The 17,980-nt window shown below is 37.8% G+C and overlaps 3 protein-coding genes across 3 annotated transcripts; 2 read left to right on the top strand and 1 right to left on the bottom strand.

The window, feature by feature from the left end:
• Positions 1 to 528: 528 nt before the first annotated feature.
• LOC108660040 (angiopoietin-related protein 7) lies at positions 529 to 1,933 on the top strand. Its single transcript, XM_089262546.1, has 3 exons — positions 529 to 539; positions 608 to 1,094; positions 1,164 to 1,933. The coding sequence occupies exons 1-3, from the start codon at positions 534 to 536 to the stop codon at positions 1,829 to 1,831; spliced, it is 1,161 nt and encodes a 386-aa protein (XP_089118672.1). The 5' UTR covers positions 529 to 533; the 3' UTR covers positions 1,832 to 1,933.
• A 2,582-nt stretch (positions 1,934 to 4,515) lies between these two features.
• Pak3 (p21 (RAC1) activated kinase 3) lies at positions 4,516 to 14,102 on the top strand. The gene is made up of 2 exons (XM_018103340.3): positions 4,516 to 7,424; positions 13,077 to 14,102. Exon 1 carries the CDS (start codon positions 5,330 to 5,332, stop codon positions 7,046 to 7,048), a length of 1,719 nt encoding a protein of 572 aa, XP_017958829.1. The 5' UTR covers positions 4,516 to 5,329; the 3' UTR covers positions 7,049 to 7,424; positions 13,077 to 14,102.
• A 1,686-nt stretch (positions 14,103 to 15,788) lies between these two features.
• LOC108653072 (methionine synthase reductase) lies at positions 15,789 to 17,951 on the bottom strand. Its single transcript, XM_018103383.3, has 2 exons — positions 17,768 to 17,951; positions 15,789 to 17,716 (listed from the first exon to the last, which is right to left on the bottom strand). The coding sequence occupies exons 1-2, from the start codon at positions 17,891 to 17,893 to the stop codon at positions 16,421 to 16,423; spliced, it is 1,422 nt and encodes a 473-aa protein (XP_017958872.1). The 5' UTR covers positions 17,894 to 17,951; the 3' UTR covers positions 15,789 to 16,420.
• Between the last annotated feature and the right edge of the window lie 29 nt (positions 17,952 to 17,980).

The following is a 17,980-nucleotide window of genomic DNA, read 5'->3' as shown; positions in this document are numbered from 1 at the left end:
ATGAATTCATGTATTTAGTTATATAGGCGCTTTAATTTCTATTTCTACTTTTTAAACAAACAAATAGTTGTTAACTGTAAACACTTAAACTTAAAAAAAAAACTTTAACTTTAAAAACAATTCAACACAAAAACATATATATATAAGAAATAGATGGGTTGATTTGTGTAATCCTCTTGAAATGTTAAATTGATATTTTTTCCATTTTCTATATAAATATGTATTTTGCTTTTTTTTTTGTTTTAAACACCAACGTTTATTAATTGAAGAAGTGAAATGTGTATATGCAACAACAAAAACAAAAAACTAAGGACATTAAAAAGCAAACAAATACAACAAATCTATATTCGTAAAAATAATTAAAAATCTAAAAAAAAAAACCAAAAACATAAATCAAGTTGTTTTTTTTTTTTTTTTTTTTTTTCATAATTTGCAACAGATGTGGTGTTTCTTTAATGAATTATTGGGAACTGTTATTATTGCTCGACATATGCTGTCAGTTACAATCCACACTTTGCTGAGGCAACAACAAGATGCGGGTAAAGCGCACTGGATCAGCCTAGTAAAGGCTGTTCTAAGTAATTTTCCACAATTTTCTGACTTCTAGTTATCTACGGCTTTGCTATTCGCTCTAATTGCAATTGTGCAGACGCTGGAAGCTTCAGGCTCAACTGCAGCCAAACAGAGAAGTTCGATGGAGCAGGAGTTGATGTTGGTGCGGAATGCACAGGAGCGACAACAGCGTAGCCTGTTGAATATGGAATTTAAATTAAATCGGGTGATCAGCAAATTGCTCTTTTTAACGCACATTAAGCAAGGCAAATCTCTGAGAGAATTGTCTGGAAACCTAAGCAAAGCGCTGGAAAGTTGGGGACAAATGCAAGAACGTATCAACCAATTACAGTATAGCTTTCAGTGGAAAAATGAGCTCGCTCAAAAAATGGAAGAAATGCACGCAATGCTGGCGCTGCTGGTGACCAAAAGTCAAGTCCCTCGGGAAAGCCAGAAACAAAAAGAAAATGACGTATTGGAAACCCAAATTGAGCAAATGTCAGAGATTAAGGCAGCAAAGGAGAGTTACCAAGCAATTGTGGGTGAGTGTGAAAACAATTGAAATAAAAGCAAATATAACTCACCTAATAAAGCAACGAAAATACTCAAAGAGTATTTGCAGCCAGCTAAGGCGGACTGTGCCGAACTCGATGAGCAACAGCGTGTAGATGGTGTTTACAAATTCCTGGAGCCCGAGCTGAATGAGAAACAGCGCGACTTAAATGAACGTTATTGTGCGTTTGCCACGACTGGAGCCGCGTGGACCGTGATACAGCGTCGCACGGAGCAGCTGGAAAATTTCAATCGCAGCTGGGATGAGTATCGGTCAGGTTTTGGTAGTTTGGAGAACGACTTTTGGTTTGGCAACGAGCTCATACACCGACTTGTCTATCGCGACGATTACGAACTGCGTATTGAGTTGCAGGATCAGCTCGATGTTAAAGTGTGGGCTGAATATGCAATATTTCGGCTAGATAGCGAAAGTTTTAACTATCAATTGGTTATTGGCAAAATGAATGATAATAGCAGCACGTCTGATGGTCTCAGTTACCACAATGGCATGGATTTCAGATCCAGCGAGTGGGATGGTGGCTGCTCTGGCTGGTGGCTTGATCGCTGCCTAGAAGCTCAATCCAATTTAAATGGACAGCGTATTATATGGGGTAACTCGCACAACGAATTTTTGATAAAAACATCGCGTATGTTGATACGGCCGCGTTCCTTAAATTCGTTAAGCACCGAAGAAGTCTATGACGAGGACTTCCCGTACGGCTTTTAGGTTCAAAAATAGTACCAGCGATAAATTGAAAAACAAACTTCAGATTTAATTGTATTTCGTCGTACGTACCAGAATACTGCTACAAATAAACATTACCGCCAAGTTGTTACTTTTGCTGAACGCATCCACAGCAGCACAGTATGAACACTAACCAGAGAACACATAGACCGGACACGTAGTGCAAAGCGTTTTGCACACTTATTTTCGAGCATTGGTTCCCAGACCGTTCGTATTTGCTCGGATTCTCACTTTTTAGGCTTGTGCTACTAAAATATGGGAACACAAAATCATTTCTCTTCATGCGCTCGACCGAGATGGTCGATTGTTAAACGAAAGATCCCTCTATGCTAAATGTTTCCCTTGCTCTCTCTCTCTCTCTCGATGCTCTCTGCTCTCTCAAATGTGTATATGTGTGTATGCATGTGAGCACAAGCAGCATCTCTGAGCTGCCAGCTCACGAAAATTGAAATTTCTTCGCAGCAAGAACCCATGCCTTCCCTTCTGTGTGAAGAGTATACCGAACTTATCAAACCGTTTGCCAAGCTCGTGCAAAATATGTATATGTGTTTTCGATTTTATTTGTGGAAAGGGTATGAAAGCGTTGGTGCTCATAGTGAAAATGCTTTCGCGACGAGCCTGCACGCACACACTCTCCCTTGCTACATGTACTATGAGCATTTGTATGCCTGTGTGCGAAGCTCTTGCTGCTAGTAGCAATTTTAAATCCCAGCATTTGCATTTGGTTGATCTTGTGAAGTGCTCACATACATACATATGTATGTATGTATGTATGTATGTTTATACATTTGATTGTGTGTGTATGAATGGGATCTGAATCGAACAATTATGGGATATCACTTGTAGAAGCATTTGTATGCCTATGTGCTTTTACATGTGCGTGTGTGTATGTGCCTGTGTGTATGCATGGGACGTGAACATTGGTGTGCATGTGTGTACGCATGGGACGAGAACATTGGCTGCCTACCTCAACTAAGAATTGTCTGAATGATTTTGGGTTCGAATTGAAGAGCCGCGCTTATAACTAAAGTGACAAGTGCATATGCCAATTCTTTTTAGAAGTTTTTTTTTTATTGGCATGCACCTGTATATGTATGTAACTATATGAACAGGTACAAAGGATCGAAAATCGCATCCCATTTGTATAGTAAGCTAAATAAGATACTAAACTTTTGTTTTAATTCCTTCTGATAGCCAACCCACGATCATTAAAATTAAATTCAGGTGCTTAAATATAAGCGCGAGTTACCCGCCAGTAACTATACTACACACATACACATACAGTATGAGTTATTCGACGGTCACAGTGCCACAAAGAATTGGCATATGCACTTGTCACTTTAGTTAATCAGCTACTTACATAAATACATACATATGTATGTATGTATAAGCGCGCCTCTTCAATTCGAACCCAAAATCATTCAGACAATTCTTAGTTGAGGTAGGCAGCCAATGTTCTCGTCCCATGCATACACACATGCACACCAATGTTTACGTCCCATGCATACACACAGGCACATACACACACGCACATGTAAAAGCACATAGGCATACAAATGCTTCTACAAGTGATATCCCATAATTGTTCGATTCAGATCCCATTCATACACACACAATCAAATGTATAAACATACATACATACATACATACATATGTATGTATGTGAGCACTTCACAAGATCAACCAAATGCAAATGCTGGGATTTAAAATTGCTACTAGCAGCAAGAGCTTCGCACACAGGCATACAAATGCTCATAGTACATGTAGCAAGGGAGAGTGTGTGCGTGCAGGCTCGTCGCGAAAGCATTTTCACTATGAGCACCAACGCTTTCATACCCTTTCCACAAATAAAATCGAAAGCACATATACATATTTTGCACGAGCTTGGCAAACGGTTTGATAAGTTCGGTATACTCTTCACACAGAAGGGAAGGCATGGGTTCTTGCTGCGAAGAAATTTCAATTTTCGTGAGCTGGCAGCTCAGAGCTGCTGCTTGTGCTCACATGCATACACACATATACACATTTGAGAGAGCAGAGAGCATCGAGAGAGAGAGAGCAAGGGAAACATTTAGCATAGAGGGATCTTTCGTTTAACAATCGACCATCTCGGTCGAGCGCATGAAGAGAAATGAATTTGTGTTCCCGTATTTTAGTAGCACAAGCCTAAAAAGTGAGAAGCCGAGCAAATACGAACGGTCTGGGAACCAATGCTCGAAAATAAGTGTGCAAAACGCTTTGCACTACGTGTCCGGTCTATGTGTTCCCTGGTTAGTGGTATGAATATCTTTCAGTAGATTTTTTTTTCTTTTTTTTTTTTTTGTAATATTGAATATTTTGTACGAATTCACTGCAAAATAAAATAGACATGGTTATTAAAGATTGGTTATTGTTTAATAACTTGGACAAAAATATTAAATAGATCAATTAAACTACAATTGTCAACAACAATTTTCTTGAACCTCTTGATAAATATTTACGTATTCAGATATGCGCAATTTTTTAAATCTTAAATATATATAAATCTATCAATATACATTAGAAAAAAAAAATCTTAATGGTATAAGTGATTTTTAAATTAAAAACAATACTTCAATATTTATTTCTATTATTTATCCAGTTTAGTATTTTTTTTAAGTTGGTCGAATGTTTTTGCGTTTTCCCTCTACGGTCACATAGTCACTTGTTCGTGTGCGTGAGAGTGCGACAGCAGTAAGGCCGATTGCAGCGCGACTTGCAGTAAAGGTGAAAAATTAAAAGAAGTTGTGAATTGCAGACCTTCCACTGCAGCAAAAAAATAAATATATGTGTTTGTGTCCAAACAAATAAAAATGGCACAACGGACTGGATAAGACAAACATAGTGTAGTATTTGCGGCACAAGCATATAACAACAACAAGAAGGCAAGAACAAGACGCTGGTGCGGCCACTCCTTTTGTGCCCGTTGTCTCGCTCCAGAATCTGTGAAAATGAGTGTGTGTGCGGGCGTGCGTTCGTGTGTGTTGTAATTGAAAAAGTAAAGAAAAAAGTTGTGGCTACTGCATTTAATTAAAAAGTAGTTCTGTGTGTAGGCAATAAAAGTGCAAATTCTACAAGGCAGCGTACAAAAATGGCAAAGTGGGGTTTTTTACGTCTACTGTCTACAAAAGCTTAAGCTAACTTAACTAGAGATAAGCGAACGAACATAGACACGCACACAAACATATACATACGTACACAAATATACACATACAAGCACGACGGGTGCGCGTGTGTGTGCTTGTTTATGACTCACGGCTGGCCCTGTGAGTGTGACTGTCCAGTGAGTTGTGCGAGTGCAAGTGAGAAGGCGCTAGAGCGCTACCTACGGCAACAAAACAACAAAACGCGCTTCAATAGAATTTCCCAAGCATTTTAAAGAAATTTCCAGCGTTGCTGAACGCAAAGAATATAGAGATTAAGAAAAAGAGTGAGAGAGATAGAAACAAGAAATATATAAACATGAGTTTTGCCAAATGGTTCAAGAAGAAGGAGCAAATCTCCGAGATTGGTGCCCCGACAAATTTCCAGAGGCATTTTCATGTCTCACGCAACCAGGAGACAGGCGACCTGGAGGGTCTGCCCACGCCATGGGTGCGCCTGATGAATACACAAATTACACGCGACGAACAGGACAAAAATCCAGATGCCGCATACCATGCAGTCAAATATTACAATTACTCAATCAAAAAGAAGGAGCAGGAGGTGTTCAAGCCGTTTATAACGGAGGATGTCATACACGAAGAGTCCAAAGAGATTGATAACTATGTCAATTACAAGAACAAGCACAAATCACAGGATATCGATAAATCTGACGACGATGGCAGCGGCAGCTCAACGGCTACCGAGAGCAGTAGCAGTGGCTGCGGCAGCTCTGCGGCGAATAGCAACAGCAGCAGTTTAAACGATAGCAGTCAACAGTCAGTCATACCGCTGGATGCACTCAATGAAGTGATCAAAGAGCTGGAATCGAATTTGGGCCGTGAGACACTCAAGCCAATTAAGGCGAACAGCGGACTGGAGCCGCCGCCTGTGCCGCCTAAGAAATCGCCTCATCAACTGCCGCCCAAGCCACAAATTAAGCCCAAACCCGCAAGCATCATACAGCACAAATTATCACGTGATCTGCGTGGACAGGACGGAGAGCTGCAGAGCAAGATCAACACTGATACCATAATCATCAAGCCTGCTGCCGCGGGTAGTGGGAGCCAAGAGGGTGGCATCGATGCCGATGCGCCCGAGGAAACAATTCTGCGTCGTTCCAAGGAGAAGAGGTCCCAGAAAACGGATGCAGAGATCTATGATGAGCTGCGAGCCATATGCAATCCAGAGGATCCGCGTGAACGATACAAAACCAGCCAAGAAGTGGGCAAGGGTGCATCGGGCATTGTGTTTATAGCTGGCGATAAGCAAACGGAAACCCAGGTGGCCATTAAAACAATTGAAATGAAAAATCAATCCTCCAAGGATCTCATATTAACCGAAATACGTGTGCTCAAGGACTTCAATCACAAGAATCTGGTCAATTTCCTGGACGCCTACCTGCTCGAGCCAGAGGATCAGCTCTGGGTGGTTATGGAGTACATGGATGGTGGCCCCTTAACAGATGTGGTCACCGAAACAGTGATGAAGGAGCGTCAAATTGCGTGCGTCTGCCGTGAAGTTCTCTATGCGATCAGTTTTCTGCACGCGAAGGGGATCATACATCGAGACATCAAGTCGGATAATGTGCTGCTGGGCATGGATGGCTGTGTGAAGGTGACGGACTTTGGCTTTTGTGCCAACATCGAGGGTGACGAGAAGCGCCAGACCATGGTGGGCACACCCTATTGGATGGCGCCCGAGGTAGTGACACGTAAGAAGTATGGCAAAAAGGTGGATATCTGGTCGATTGGCATCATGGCCATCGAAATGATCGACGGACAGCCGCCGTATCTGTATGAGACACCGTTGCGTGCCCTCTATCTGATCGCGGCCAATGGACGACCTGAGATCAAGAGCTGGAGCAAGCTGAGTCCCAATTTGCAGGATTTCCTCAATCGTTGCCTGCAAGTCGATGTCGACTGCCGGGCCACAGCCGACGAGCTGCTCAAGCATCCATTCCTCGACGATTGCAGCGAGGTGAAGGCTCTGGTGCCCAACATTAAGGCTGCCAAGAAGGTGCTCCGTCGCAATGTATAGTTAATGTGTCAGCCACATCGACGAGCTGGCCAATTGCTCTATGCGTGATGTGTGAATCAATACCCACTCTACCAATACAATCGTCCTGTATATTCGTATGGCCCGTCTGATCCCCACTCTCCCACACGTTTGGTCAACATTCTTTTAGATCTGTATAAATTTCGACAAACTAACTAACAAAAAAAATCTGGAACAAAATGCTGATTAGTCTTTCATGTAGTCAACGACAAGAGAAACAACAACAACAATAATAGTAACCAAACACGATATATATATATTATATATAGCTACATATATATGTGTATATCGGTCCGCCTGTCGATCAGTCCAACTGACGCACGCATTGCACATCGCTGGACGATAATAACGTTAATTGGTAAGTTTCCGAAGCTGTTCAGAAATTCATTGTTATAAATATATTATATATACATATATTATAAATAACTTTTGTCTCTATTTGACTGTTTACTCAGTCCGATCGGTGATCTATGCAAGCAGCTAGTTATCTTATCTGATTTTTTTTTTGTTAAACCATTTATTAACAATGGTATTGATTCCTTCCTAGCTTTAAAGTTATATTAATAAACACCAACATATTTGTTTATTTGTTAAAAAAAAAAAAAAAAGTTTTCAAAGCATAATATACATACATATATACATATATAAAGAAAAAGTTGTGTAGAAAAAATAAACAGTTAAACACTTTAAAAAATTGAGCAAACATCTTAAGCAATAATATATAATTAAATGCGTCAAAAAGTGATTTGTCACTTAATATACTTTTCACAAATTTGCCGGCTATGATCAACATTTTGCCAAAAAATATCTGAAAATGTTAATAGTATTATTTCAAAACTCTTATGGACAACTATCAAAAACATAGTTTACGATATCACATTTAAACTGTTAATCGAAAGGTAATTTCTATGACATCTGTGTATGTATGTATATCCGTCACATATAGACGATATTGTCATGTTTTGTGTGGGGCCATCGCAAAAACTGGTTTCCTATACAATACAATATACAAGTCCAGTCTCTTGAATTAGTTGAAGAAGTGAAATAACATCACAAATGCTTGAAGTGAAGGGTCGGGTCTGTTGTCAGTTGGCAATAGGTTGTACCAAATGAGTTAAGGAGTTGCCCTAATCAGTTGATATACCAGTGAAACAGATTAAATGCGATCAAGGTCGCACTCAAGCTTGTGAACATATTTACCTGTGCGTGTTTGTATTGCATGACAAAAGAAATGTCTTGCGCTTGTGTTTTTCTTTTATTTGTATCGTAACTGCTGCATTTGCATTTGAATTACTTCTGTTTAAATTTTGCTTTCCTAATGGTGTATCTAAAGATAATAGTAAATTGCATTTCGAAATTAAATATTTTCATTAGTCACTAACCTGTGTTTATCGTGTTTTATCGATAACTAACAGCAGTTAGGCGCACTCAACTTCTAAAGCTTCTCTTTCACTTAAGATAGCGTCTGCTTATACTCTCAGCTGAGATAGTAAGGTCCATAGCAAACTGGCACATAAACACTGGCACACATACATACATATACAACAACAACAATTATGTATGTGCGGCAGCAAGTAACCAACGCCATTAAGTACGCTCGTTCGCATTTCCTGTTGGGCAGCAAAGAAGAGACTTGAAATAACGCATTGTCTGCCAAAAAAGAAAAAACTTGTTCAAATAAAAACTCACATACATAATCATTAAAAAAATACTTCCAATTCACACAGACAGCAACACCTACACACATGTTCCGCTTTTTCTTTATATTTCATTTTTCCTTATCAAACAGCACTTAGGCTAACGCGCAGTTCGCACACACACAAGCACACATAGACATACACACACATGCATTCATGCATATCGTAGCTATCTTAAAATCCCCTTGCTTTTATCAAATTCGTAGAACGTTTGCTGGTATTTTAACTTGATTTTGATAAGCGCAAAAAAAAAAAAAATTAAAGCCCGCTGCGATCTTTGTCTAGCTGAAAGACATGTTCGGTGCCAGTGTTGCTGTGCAGCTAATTGACGCCGCAGTAGAAGTCGTTGTAATGTCTCCGCTATTGTCTTTCTTTCTTTGCTTCTTTCCGTTTGTCTGGCTGCATTTTTCCATCACTCACCGCCATCCACTTATTGAATTTAATTGCTTGTGCAGTGGCGGCGTCGGTCGCAGCCGCGGCCGTTGCATGGATTGGACGCTCCTCTGTGCTATTTTTACGCTCTCACTGTTACTGTGCGTGGCTCTAGTTCGCTCGCTTACTCTCACTCGATCGCCCTTCTCATCCCACACTCACACACAATTATACATTATACATATATGCATGTATAATATGTATGTACAAACATATATATAGAGTGCGTGCAGTTTTCTACCGGATCTTCGGCTGTTTATTTGTTTATATTAGCGGCAAATACTTTTGCTTTCCGTTTTGCCTAGCTACTCCCGAAAACGGCAACAGCCATAGGTGCTCTCATCAATTGTATATGTGTATACACTACATAATTACCAACATATGTATTTATGTGTATATATTTTATTTAATTTCGCACAACGTTAACTTTTTTGTGTGCCAAGTGTCTTAGTGATGACAATAATGATAACAGCAAAAATAGCAGCAAGAGCGATATCGACGCCGGCAGCACAATGAATAATCGCTTGCAAATACTTGATTCAGGAAATCAATATGGGCTTTTAAATTACATGTGCCATACACATGTACATACACACGTACATATGGATACGTTTGTGTTTGCCTGTGTGCATTTCCAGTTGCATGCTGCTTCTTTGCCGGTTCCAGTTACGGTTGCGGCTGCGGCTGTTGCTGCTGTAGGGAGTGGCGCTGTTGGGGCCAAAGTACAATTTCCAGTCTACGCGTATGCGTAAAGCCTTGTAAAAGGCCCTACATAGCTACATTATACATATGTATACATTTATATAAATATGTATGTATGTATTTGTCTTTTCATACCTATCGCAAAATACTTTTGACTCTTTCTGCGAACGACATTGAACGGTAGCTATTCATACATACATATGTACATACATACATATATGTGTGTGTGCTTTTGTATATATATTGTGTGTTGTGTTAGTTTTAGTAGCAGTTTTTTATATTTGCCTAGGCAAACGCAAAAAAAAAAAAACAAAAAAAAAAAAGAATGACTAAACCCATTTCCATTATGCGTTCAATTTTTGTACGTTGCTCGCCACCTCACCGCATCACACCCTTTCCCCACTCTGATAATTTCACCTTGCGCGTAAAAGGTTTTACGTTATACGCTTTGGATTTTCTGTTTTCAGTTTCAGTTTCTGTTTTGGCTTTGTTTCGTTTATTGAACCATATGAGTTCCATGCCTTGGGCTGTAGCTGCACTCCTTGTTGTTGTTGCTGTTGATACGCGGAATTGTAGATGATTCACTCAATGTGTATTTTGGTGGGGAGGAACTTCGTGTTGTGAGCTCGTTTTTCATAACAAACATGGCAACCGACCTCCATCCACCCGCTGCCGCAACTGCGTTTGACATTTTGCATGAGTAGGTACGGATAAATGTACATAGAGACATACATATGTACATACATAGCTACATATGCATCACGCGAATGACGAGCAACATAATAAAATAATTATAATATGTTGCTAAATTTTTAAGTAATATTATGTATGAGATTACAGGGCTTGGCAAGTCTCATCAATTGCATTGTTTTATCGTACTTTGTGACTTATACAACATGTTCCACATGCACTCCACATGACACAACAGCAACAACAACTATAACAGTAACAGCAGCAGCTGTTGGGCTAACATAGCGGTTTTCAAAGCCTGCAATGATATTTTGCTGCCGCTCTCAAAACTGGAGCAATGAAACTGTTTTTTTTTAAAGGCATAAATCAGCTGCTGCTGTCTTTTGTTCTCATTTGCATGAAAAACTAGAGATAATTGCCGACATAACTGTGTTGATATTCAGTGCTAGAAATATATTGACAAAAGGAGTATTATGATTGTTCAATATACCCTATATGTATATCAGAGGGTGACGTGGTATGCCTATGAATGGTTTCAGTGCGAACGGCAATTGGGTCAACTGTGCATGTGGAATGCAAATACTACCACAATATAGTATCGATACTTTCGCACTCTAAATAGAATATGCATTGTGTATTTATCATTTCCGTGCTGCTATTTTTGTCAACGGAAAATTGTGTGGAAAATAATGGTGTGAAAACGCGCATCATCTCTCTCTCTTATCTGGACAAATTATAAATGTAGCAACAACAAAAGTACAATGCGAGTCGAGTGGCACGGACACAAAATGTCGCTGGGGTTTTCATTGAAATGTAAGCGTGACTTTAGAGCAGAGGCTTCACATGTCGATAAATGTACATATACAAATTTACATACATATGAATATATATGCATAAGTAAATATATATTTATATGTATGCATAAATACAATTATTGCGCTGATAATTGACTGTATGCGCTCTCTCAGCGCTTTAACAACAAATACAATAAATAAAAAAAAAATAACAATAACAAGGCAACTTGTTTGTATTTCGTATGCGCCACCAAACAGACGCTAATAAAACAAACCTGTTGCGCTTAGCGGGGAGCGACACAAACAATATTCCAAATAAAAATATAATAATAATAATCAAAAGGGAAGAAATTGTTGCAATTATGCAAAAATTGTGTAGATAAGCGCAACAATGCCATAAAATTGCATACCTGCTGCCCAATTCGAGTGCAGCCAAGCTTTGCTTCTTCTACGTCTTCTTCTTGCTACGTATCAATGCCATTCGCGATGTTTCTACGTGTTTTGAACTGTGTGCAATTCCAGTTGAAATTTGTATGCACATATACATACATATACATACATATGTACATATTTTGGTGGAGCCAACTTAATCAGCTGTCCATATCTTAATCATATTGATAAATAGCAACAAATTGATAAGACAAGCGAATATGATTATTTACCATGTTCAATTTTTGTTATTGCTTTTTCTCTTCTCTTAAATATTTGTTATACACTTGTTTGGTTTCGTCATGGAAATTATGCAACGTTTATCGTTAATTAATAAAGGTCGAAATGTTAATTGGAATAAAGTTCAAGAGTACATACATATGTACATATTTACCTATCTATGTATATACAAACATATGGGTGCATATGTACATATATGACTATTCATACACATGTATATACATGGATACATTTATTTACATACATATGTATGTAAGTGCTGTACTCAATCCTTTCGATGGCTCAATGTTTGTGCAGACATCATTGCAAATATTTACCCTCCGACTAGTGTGGGGAACGAGCGCACAGGAACTTTTACAAATACAAATCTGAAAACTTCTATCGTTTTATTTGTGAGTCTATAAATATTTGACCTTTTATATATAACTACGAGCATTGGTATATGTATATAGATTTAAGGTAACTTTAATGAATTCTGGCTGCGATTCCCACTAAACCATACAGCTGCACTAAAATATCACGTACACTCTATATATTTTTATATATTTATTTATAGTGTTTCCCCAAATGCGTAAAATAAGCGACAACATACTTATTGAATGCGTGTCTTTATTGTAGAACTAGTAAGGAATAGCTTTGAAATTTAAATTTCTCAAAAAGTCAACTACAACTTCCCACGTCTATTTATAAATACAGGGATCGTGCATTTCTTAGAAAATATTTGAAAACAATATAGATAGGGTATCTATTGGCTGCCCTAAACAAAGAAATCACAACTATCTTTAATTAAATAAAATTGCTAACTTGACAACAAAGAATTTAGTTTAGTCAAAGAAAACCCTATAAAATCAAGCGTGTATAATGTATAATAAAATGTGCTCTAATTGGAATAGCACGCCTCTGACTCATAATAAAATATAAAAAAAGAAAGCAACCCTATTTTAAATATACATAAATACTTCTGAGTCACGGGCAAATGCTTTAATCGATAGCAATACTAACAAAAGTGCACATCTCTAATTACAGCACAAGGCCAATGGGATGGCGCTAATCACAACAATAACAACAGCAACAACAAGATGAAGAAGAAACCGAGCAAAACGTAGAAGGTGCAAAGCAGTGACGTCACAGCAGCAACAGATGAAAACGCAGCAGCTTACGGAATTTGGTATTGATGTAGATTAGGCGCTTAGCAGTTGTTCGACTGTTTTTTCTTTTTGCGTACTATATTTTATTATGCCTGAGACATATGATATACATACAGACAATTATAAATACCGCTATACAAATAACTATATATATAGATATATTATTGTATAAGTATATATTTATGTGTATATGACTGGCTGAGAGTGCCCCTGTGTATACCCAAAGCCGGGTATATGCAATACGATTACGATAACGATAACATACAATAGTTTAATTATATATGTATTTGACATACACATCCAACTGATATATAAAAGAAAACGTAATATTGAAATATTGTAACTGTTTAAGTGGACATTAGATTGATAAATGTTTAAATAGTATATACATATACATAATTGTGATTTAAGCGATTTTATCAAAGCTGCATTATGCAATTCTACATAAAAGTCGTCGTAGTCTCTAAGTGAAAACAACTACAAAAATAAATTTAAACTGCAATACTTGTAAATTACCAAAAAAAAAAAAAGAAATGGAAAAAACAAAAATCAAATGAAAATTCGTTAAAAATATAACAATTGGAAATGAGTGTAACAAGTGCCATTAGAACTAGCTAGCAGCAGTTACAGTGTGACACAGCAACAACAACAACAACTAGACAACAACAACCAACACCCATAACAGCGAAAAAACATACCCTAGCAAGATATATAGATTGCCAATTAATAATACTTTAAAATTTGTAACAACAGTATATCATGTATTAGAGAGCAAGAGAAAAGATATTCCCAAAAGAAATTCAAGAGTTGACATGGTTCTATATTCCATTATAAAGTAGTACAAACATAAGCTAACCCAATCTAAAAAATATATAAAAAAACCAGAACCATCTTATATCCCAAACATATTGTCAAAATCCATGAATTCTAAAAGAAATGAAAGAAAAACTGATTTGCCATAAACGTAGCGCACAAATGAAATACGAGAATTGAACTATACAAATGCGCTGTGCTGTTATCTAACTAACGGTAATGTGTGTGTCAAAAAATAATCATAATTCTCTATAGAGTATATATATTATAGACAAGGCACATACATATAACTAAAGTAGTTCCCATGAAAGTTTTTTCGCGCAGATGCCAAATACAAGAATAGTAAAGATAGTAAAAGGGAAATAGCGAGAGAGACAGAGAAAGCGATAAGTGGAAGATATGTGAAAGGAAAAAAGTTGAATTCCACAATATTTGTATGTACGTATGTATACCTTAGCCGAAATAATCAACGAGTTTACGTTTTGGCCTTTTTCGATTTAGTTGAAATATTTGAATGCTCTTTCCAAAATTTGTGTTTTAAAACCAAAACGTGTAGCTAGTCGTTGAATTTTGGGCTTTATCTAGCACAGGATTGAATGGAAAGAGTATAAAAATCTTCGGTGCGCCGATGCTTAGCTTTCTTTACTTGTTATATATACACATTATGATAATATATACAAAATTTTTATGCATTAGCTTTTAGTAGTATTTTTTACTCGTTTCCAACAAACCCAAAAAAGTCAATGGTAATTCCCATATTGCGGTTTTAGTAGCCAATGACTGCTGCTTAGGCGTCATAGTTCAATTAAAAATTTAATATAAATCAACAAAAGATATAAATGAAAAGGACAACAACAAAAAGGGCTCCTATTTTAATGCAACGCAAAGTTCACCCTGTGATTCTAACGGTAATGTGAAGTGTAAATCCTTGCATATTGACAATACTTTCTCTTGAAGTATTTTTTGATCGATATCGGTACATTTGGAGTACTTTTTAATGTCTACTTCGTCACGATATCTGCAATCACAGGGCGGGCACAATTTTAACTATTTAGCAAAGAATATGAAAAACTAAAACGAAAGTTACATTCAGCAAATAAGTACGTAAATGCATTTTTGCATAATTTAGAGCTTAAATGAATTATTCATTTTGATTAGATCGCTTAACGACGACGATGACGAGCGTAGCGTCTTATTTAGGCAAAGGCAACGAACGATAAGTATTTTTTGGATACACTGAGAGAAATATATATAGAAAAGTATTCTGAGCCGGTTGGCAGTTAACGCAGACATACCCGAACATACATAATCGCAAGCGCATTTAACTAAATAAAATATAACTAAAACAAAAAAAAAAAAAAGAAATCCAACGAAATGAAATGAAACTTAAGTCTTTAAACAGTAGCATAAATTTTTTATACGCAATTTTTATTGCAATTGTAAAAAAAAAAACTAAATAAGAAAACTGTTTGTCATCCAAGAAATTTTGATAAAATCCTTAATCCGTTTTATCCGTAACTTATGAAAAGAAAATATGCAAAGATCTATATATAATATACATACAAATAATTGGCGCTATTTCAATTTAAATGTAGTTAAAATACATATTATGCATAATTACATACGCCAATTGATATACATAAAATTATAATTAAATAAGTACAAGCAAATACTTACTGTGGAACTATACAAAAATCATATTGTGTGTGTTTTTCAAGACGTTCTATTCTTATTCTTTTTGTGTTTAGTCCGCTTTTGCATAGAAAATTCCATGTAATTTTTTTTATAATTATATTTTACTGCATTTCTTTTTGTCTGCAATCGCTTAACTAAGTCGTAATCGTATATTACGTATATTTAATTCTAATTATATAATATATACATATATATATATATATATATATTAATTTTGCAATCTATTATACATTTAATTTTAACAATTCTGAGCTGATAGTATGAGAAAATGATTATGCATATATTTAGTTTTAATTCACACACACCCACTACGATAATTCACCGTCGATTGAGCGTACGGTTATTTACAATTTTATACGCACAACTTGTATGTATTATTTTAGTTTGCACTGTAATTTTTATTTTGTGTTGTTAAATATATCGTTATTTACTTATTCGATCAAGCCTCTCTTATCTATTAATTCGATTCCCTTTAGCCAAAACGAAATGCACTGGATTTTGCCGTAATTCACACAACAAATTCCTTAAAAATATGCAGAAATAACAAAATTTTCCTCGAAATTTTTATAAATCAAATGGAAATTAATGCAATGCATTACGTACAATATAAATTTCCCACAAATAATTGCACTACAAATTTGCTTTATAAATTATGCGTTGCCAAGCACCATATTTATTTAAAAGAAACTGATTTTTATTTGTGGTCATTTTTAATTATAGCCAAATATCCTCTCGATATTTCCCCTGCGCACGCAATTCCTTCAGGTGCTGTGTGGCCTCTGTTTCGTTTAGGTTTAAAGCTTGTTGCAGACAGCAACGCAGACTTTCATTAATGGACTTGGAAATCTGGGCACCATCTGCACAGACGTATAAAACAGTTGTGGGCTGCTGCAACAGCTCTACAAGCTGCTCCGCATCCTGCTCCAATAATTGCTGCACATATTTCGGCTGGTCGTTCATCGATGTGCGGGAATAGCAAAGACGTAGACGTTGTATGATTGAAGATTTTTGCCAGTCAAGCAGCTGTTCATGCTTAAGCATGGCTTGTGGTGTCTTGGCGCCCGCATAGAGCCAGGTTTGGCCTGTGCTCCGTTGACGACGTAGTTCCTTGTGTGCCAGAAAGCCTAGGAAAGGTGCCAAGCCCGTTCCAACAGCTATTAGAATTTGATTGCTCCCCAGTTCCTCATCTGTGTATCGGAATGTATTCTGCAAGCGGGGATAAATATATAGTTGCACGGGCTTCTTCTGCTCCTGATGCTGCCCAACCATAGTCTCCAGCATGCTAGTCGTGACGCCCGGTTTATCTGCGCGTATAGAGTATATGATGCGCAGCTGATCGGAGCCCTCCAATGGGCTGTTAGCTATTGAATATGGGCGGGGTAGAAGACGCGGTAAGTGTTCTACTAGCAGAGCTAGAGTTGGCTGACAGCTGGAGCACAGTTCTAGCAGATCCAGTAAGCATAATCCACGTTCCAATATGAGCGTCTGGTAGTGGACGGAGCCTTGTTTGGAGGAGAGACTCGCCAGAAAAGAGCACTCTTTCAAGTCGCTAGTGCAACTGGCTAAAGCGCTGAGGAACTGCTTTTGTAGTACTGAGCGTACCGAGACACAATAAGTTAGAATTTCGCGCGGAGTTGTCGGCGAGGGAATGTGAACGGGCACTTTGGCGCTCTTCTTGGCGCAGTTTAAGGCCAGACTCACATGGCAGCTGCTGTCCGCCTGTTGAGTCAAGTTAAGGCGTTGCAGAATAAGAGCCACAGTCTGTGGCGAATTGTTGGGAAGAATGGCCACTGTATCCCCGGGATCATAGTCCAGCGCACCCAGCGAAGCTGTGTTCAACGTTAGCTCGACAACACGCTTCGTTGAAGTAGAAGCATCGGCGGCCACAAGCTCTTGGGCATCTGTTATGAGCACTGCCACTGGCGCATAATCAGCACGTGCGAAAGGAAACTTCAAGGCACTTCCACAATTCAGTTGACCACATGGATTATGCTGTGGCGTAATTGAGGTCTGTAATATAAATTGTTCAACATAACGCTTTCTGAAAAAGTGTACACGAACCTGTTCTGTATTGCTAAAGACAATTTCGAGATTGCTTTCCAATGGCTTGGCAGGCACATATTCAGTCAGCGTATATGCGTCAATATGCAAGGCATCTGCCGAATCCAAGTGGTCTACGCCGACCATTCTATTGCTTAAAGCTGAGCGATCAAGTGTGACCGTGCTTGGTTTGAACAAAAATTGCTAAAATTAATTAATACAGAAAAAAAGAGT

The sequence above is a fragment of the Drosophila navojoa genome, chromosome 2 (assembly GCF_054131105.1).
Source record: "Drosophila navojoa isolate 15081-1374.11 chromosome 2, UAZ_NAV_1.0, whole genome shotgun sequence".
Lineage (NCBI taxonomy): Eukaryota > Metazoa > Arthropoda > Insecta > Diptera > Drosophilidae > Drosophila > Drosophila navojoa.
The sequence above is the reverse complement of the archived record's forward strand: the minus strand, read 5'-3'. Positions and strand labels throughout refer to the sequence as shown.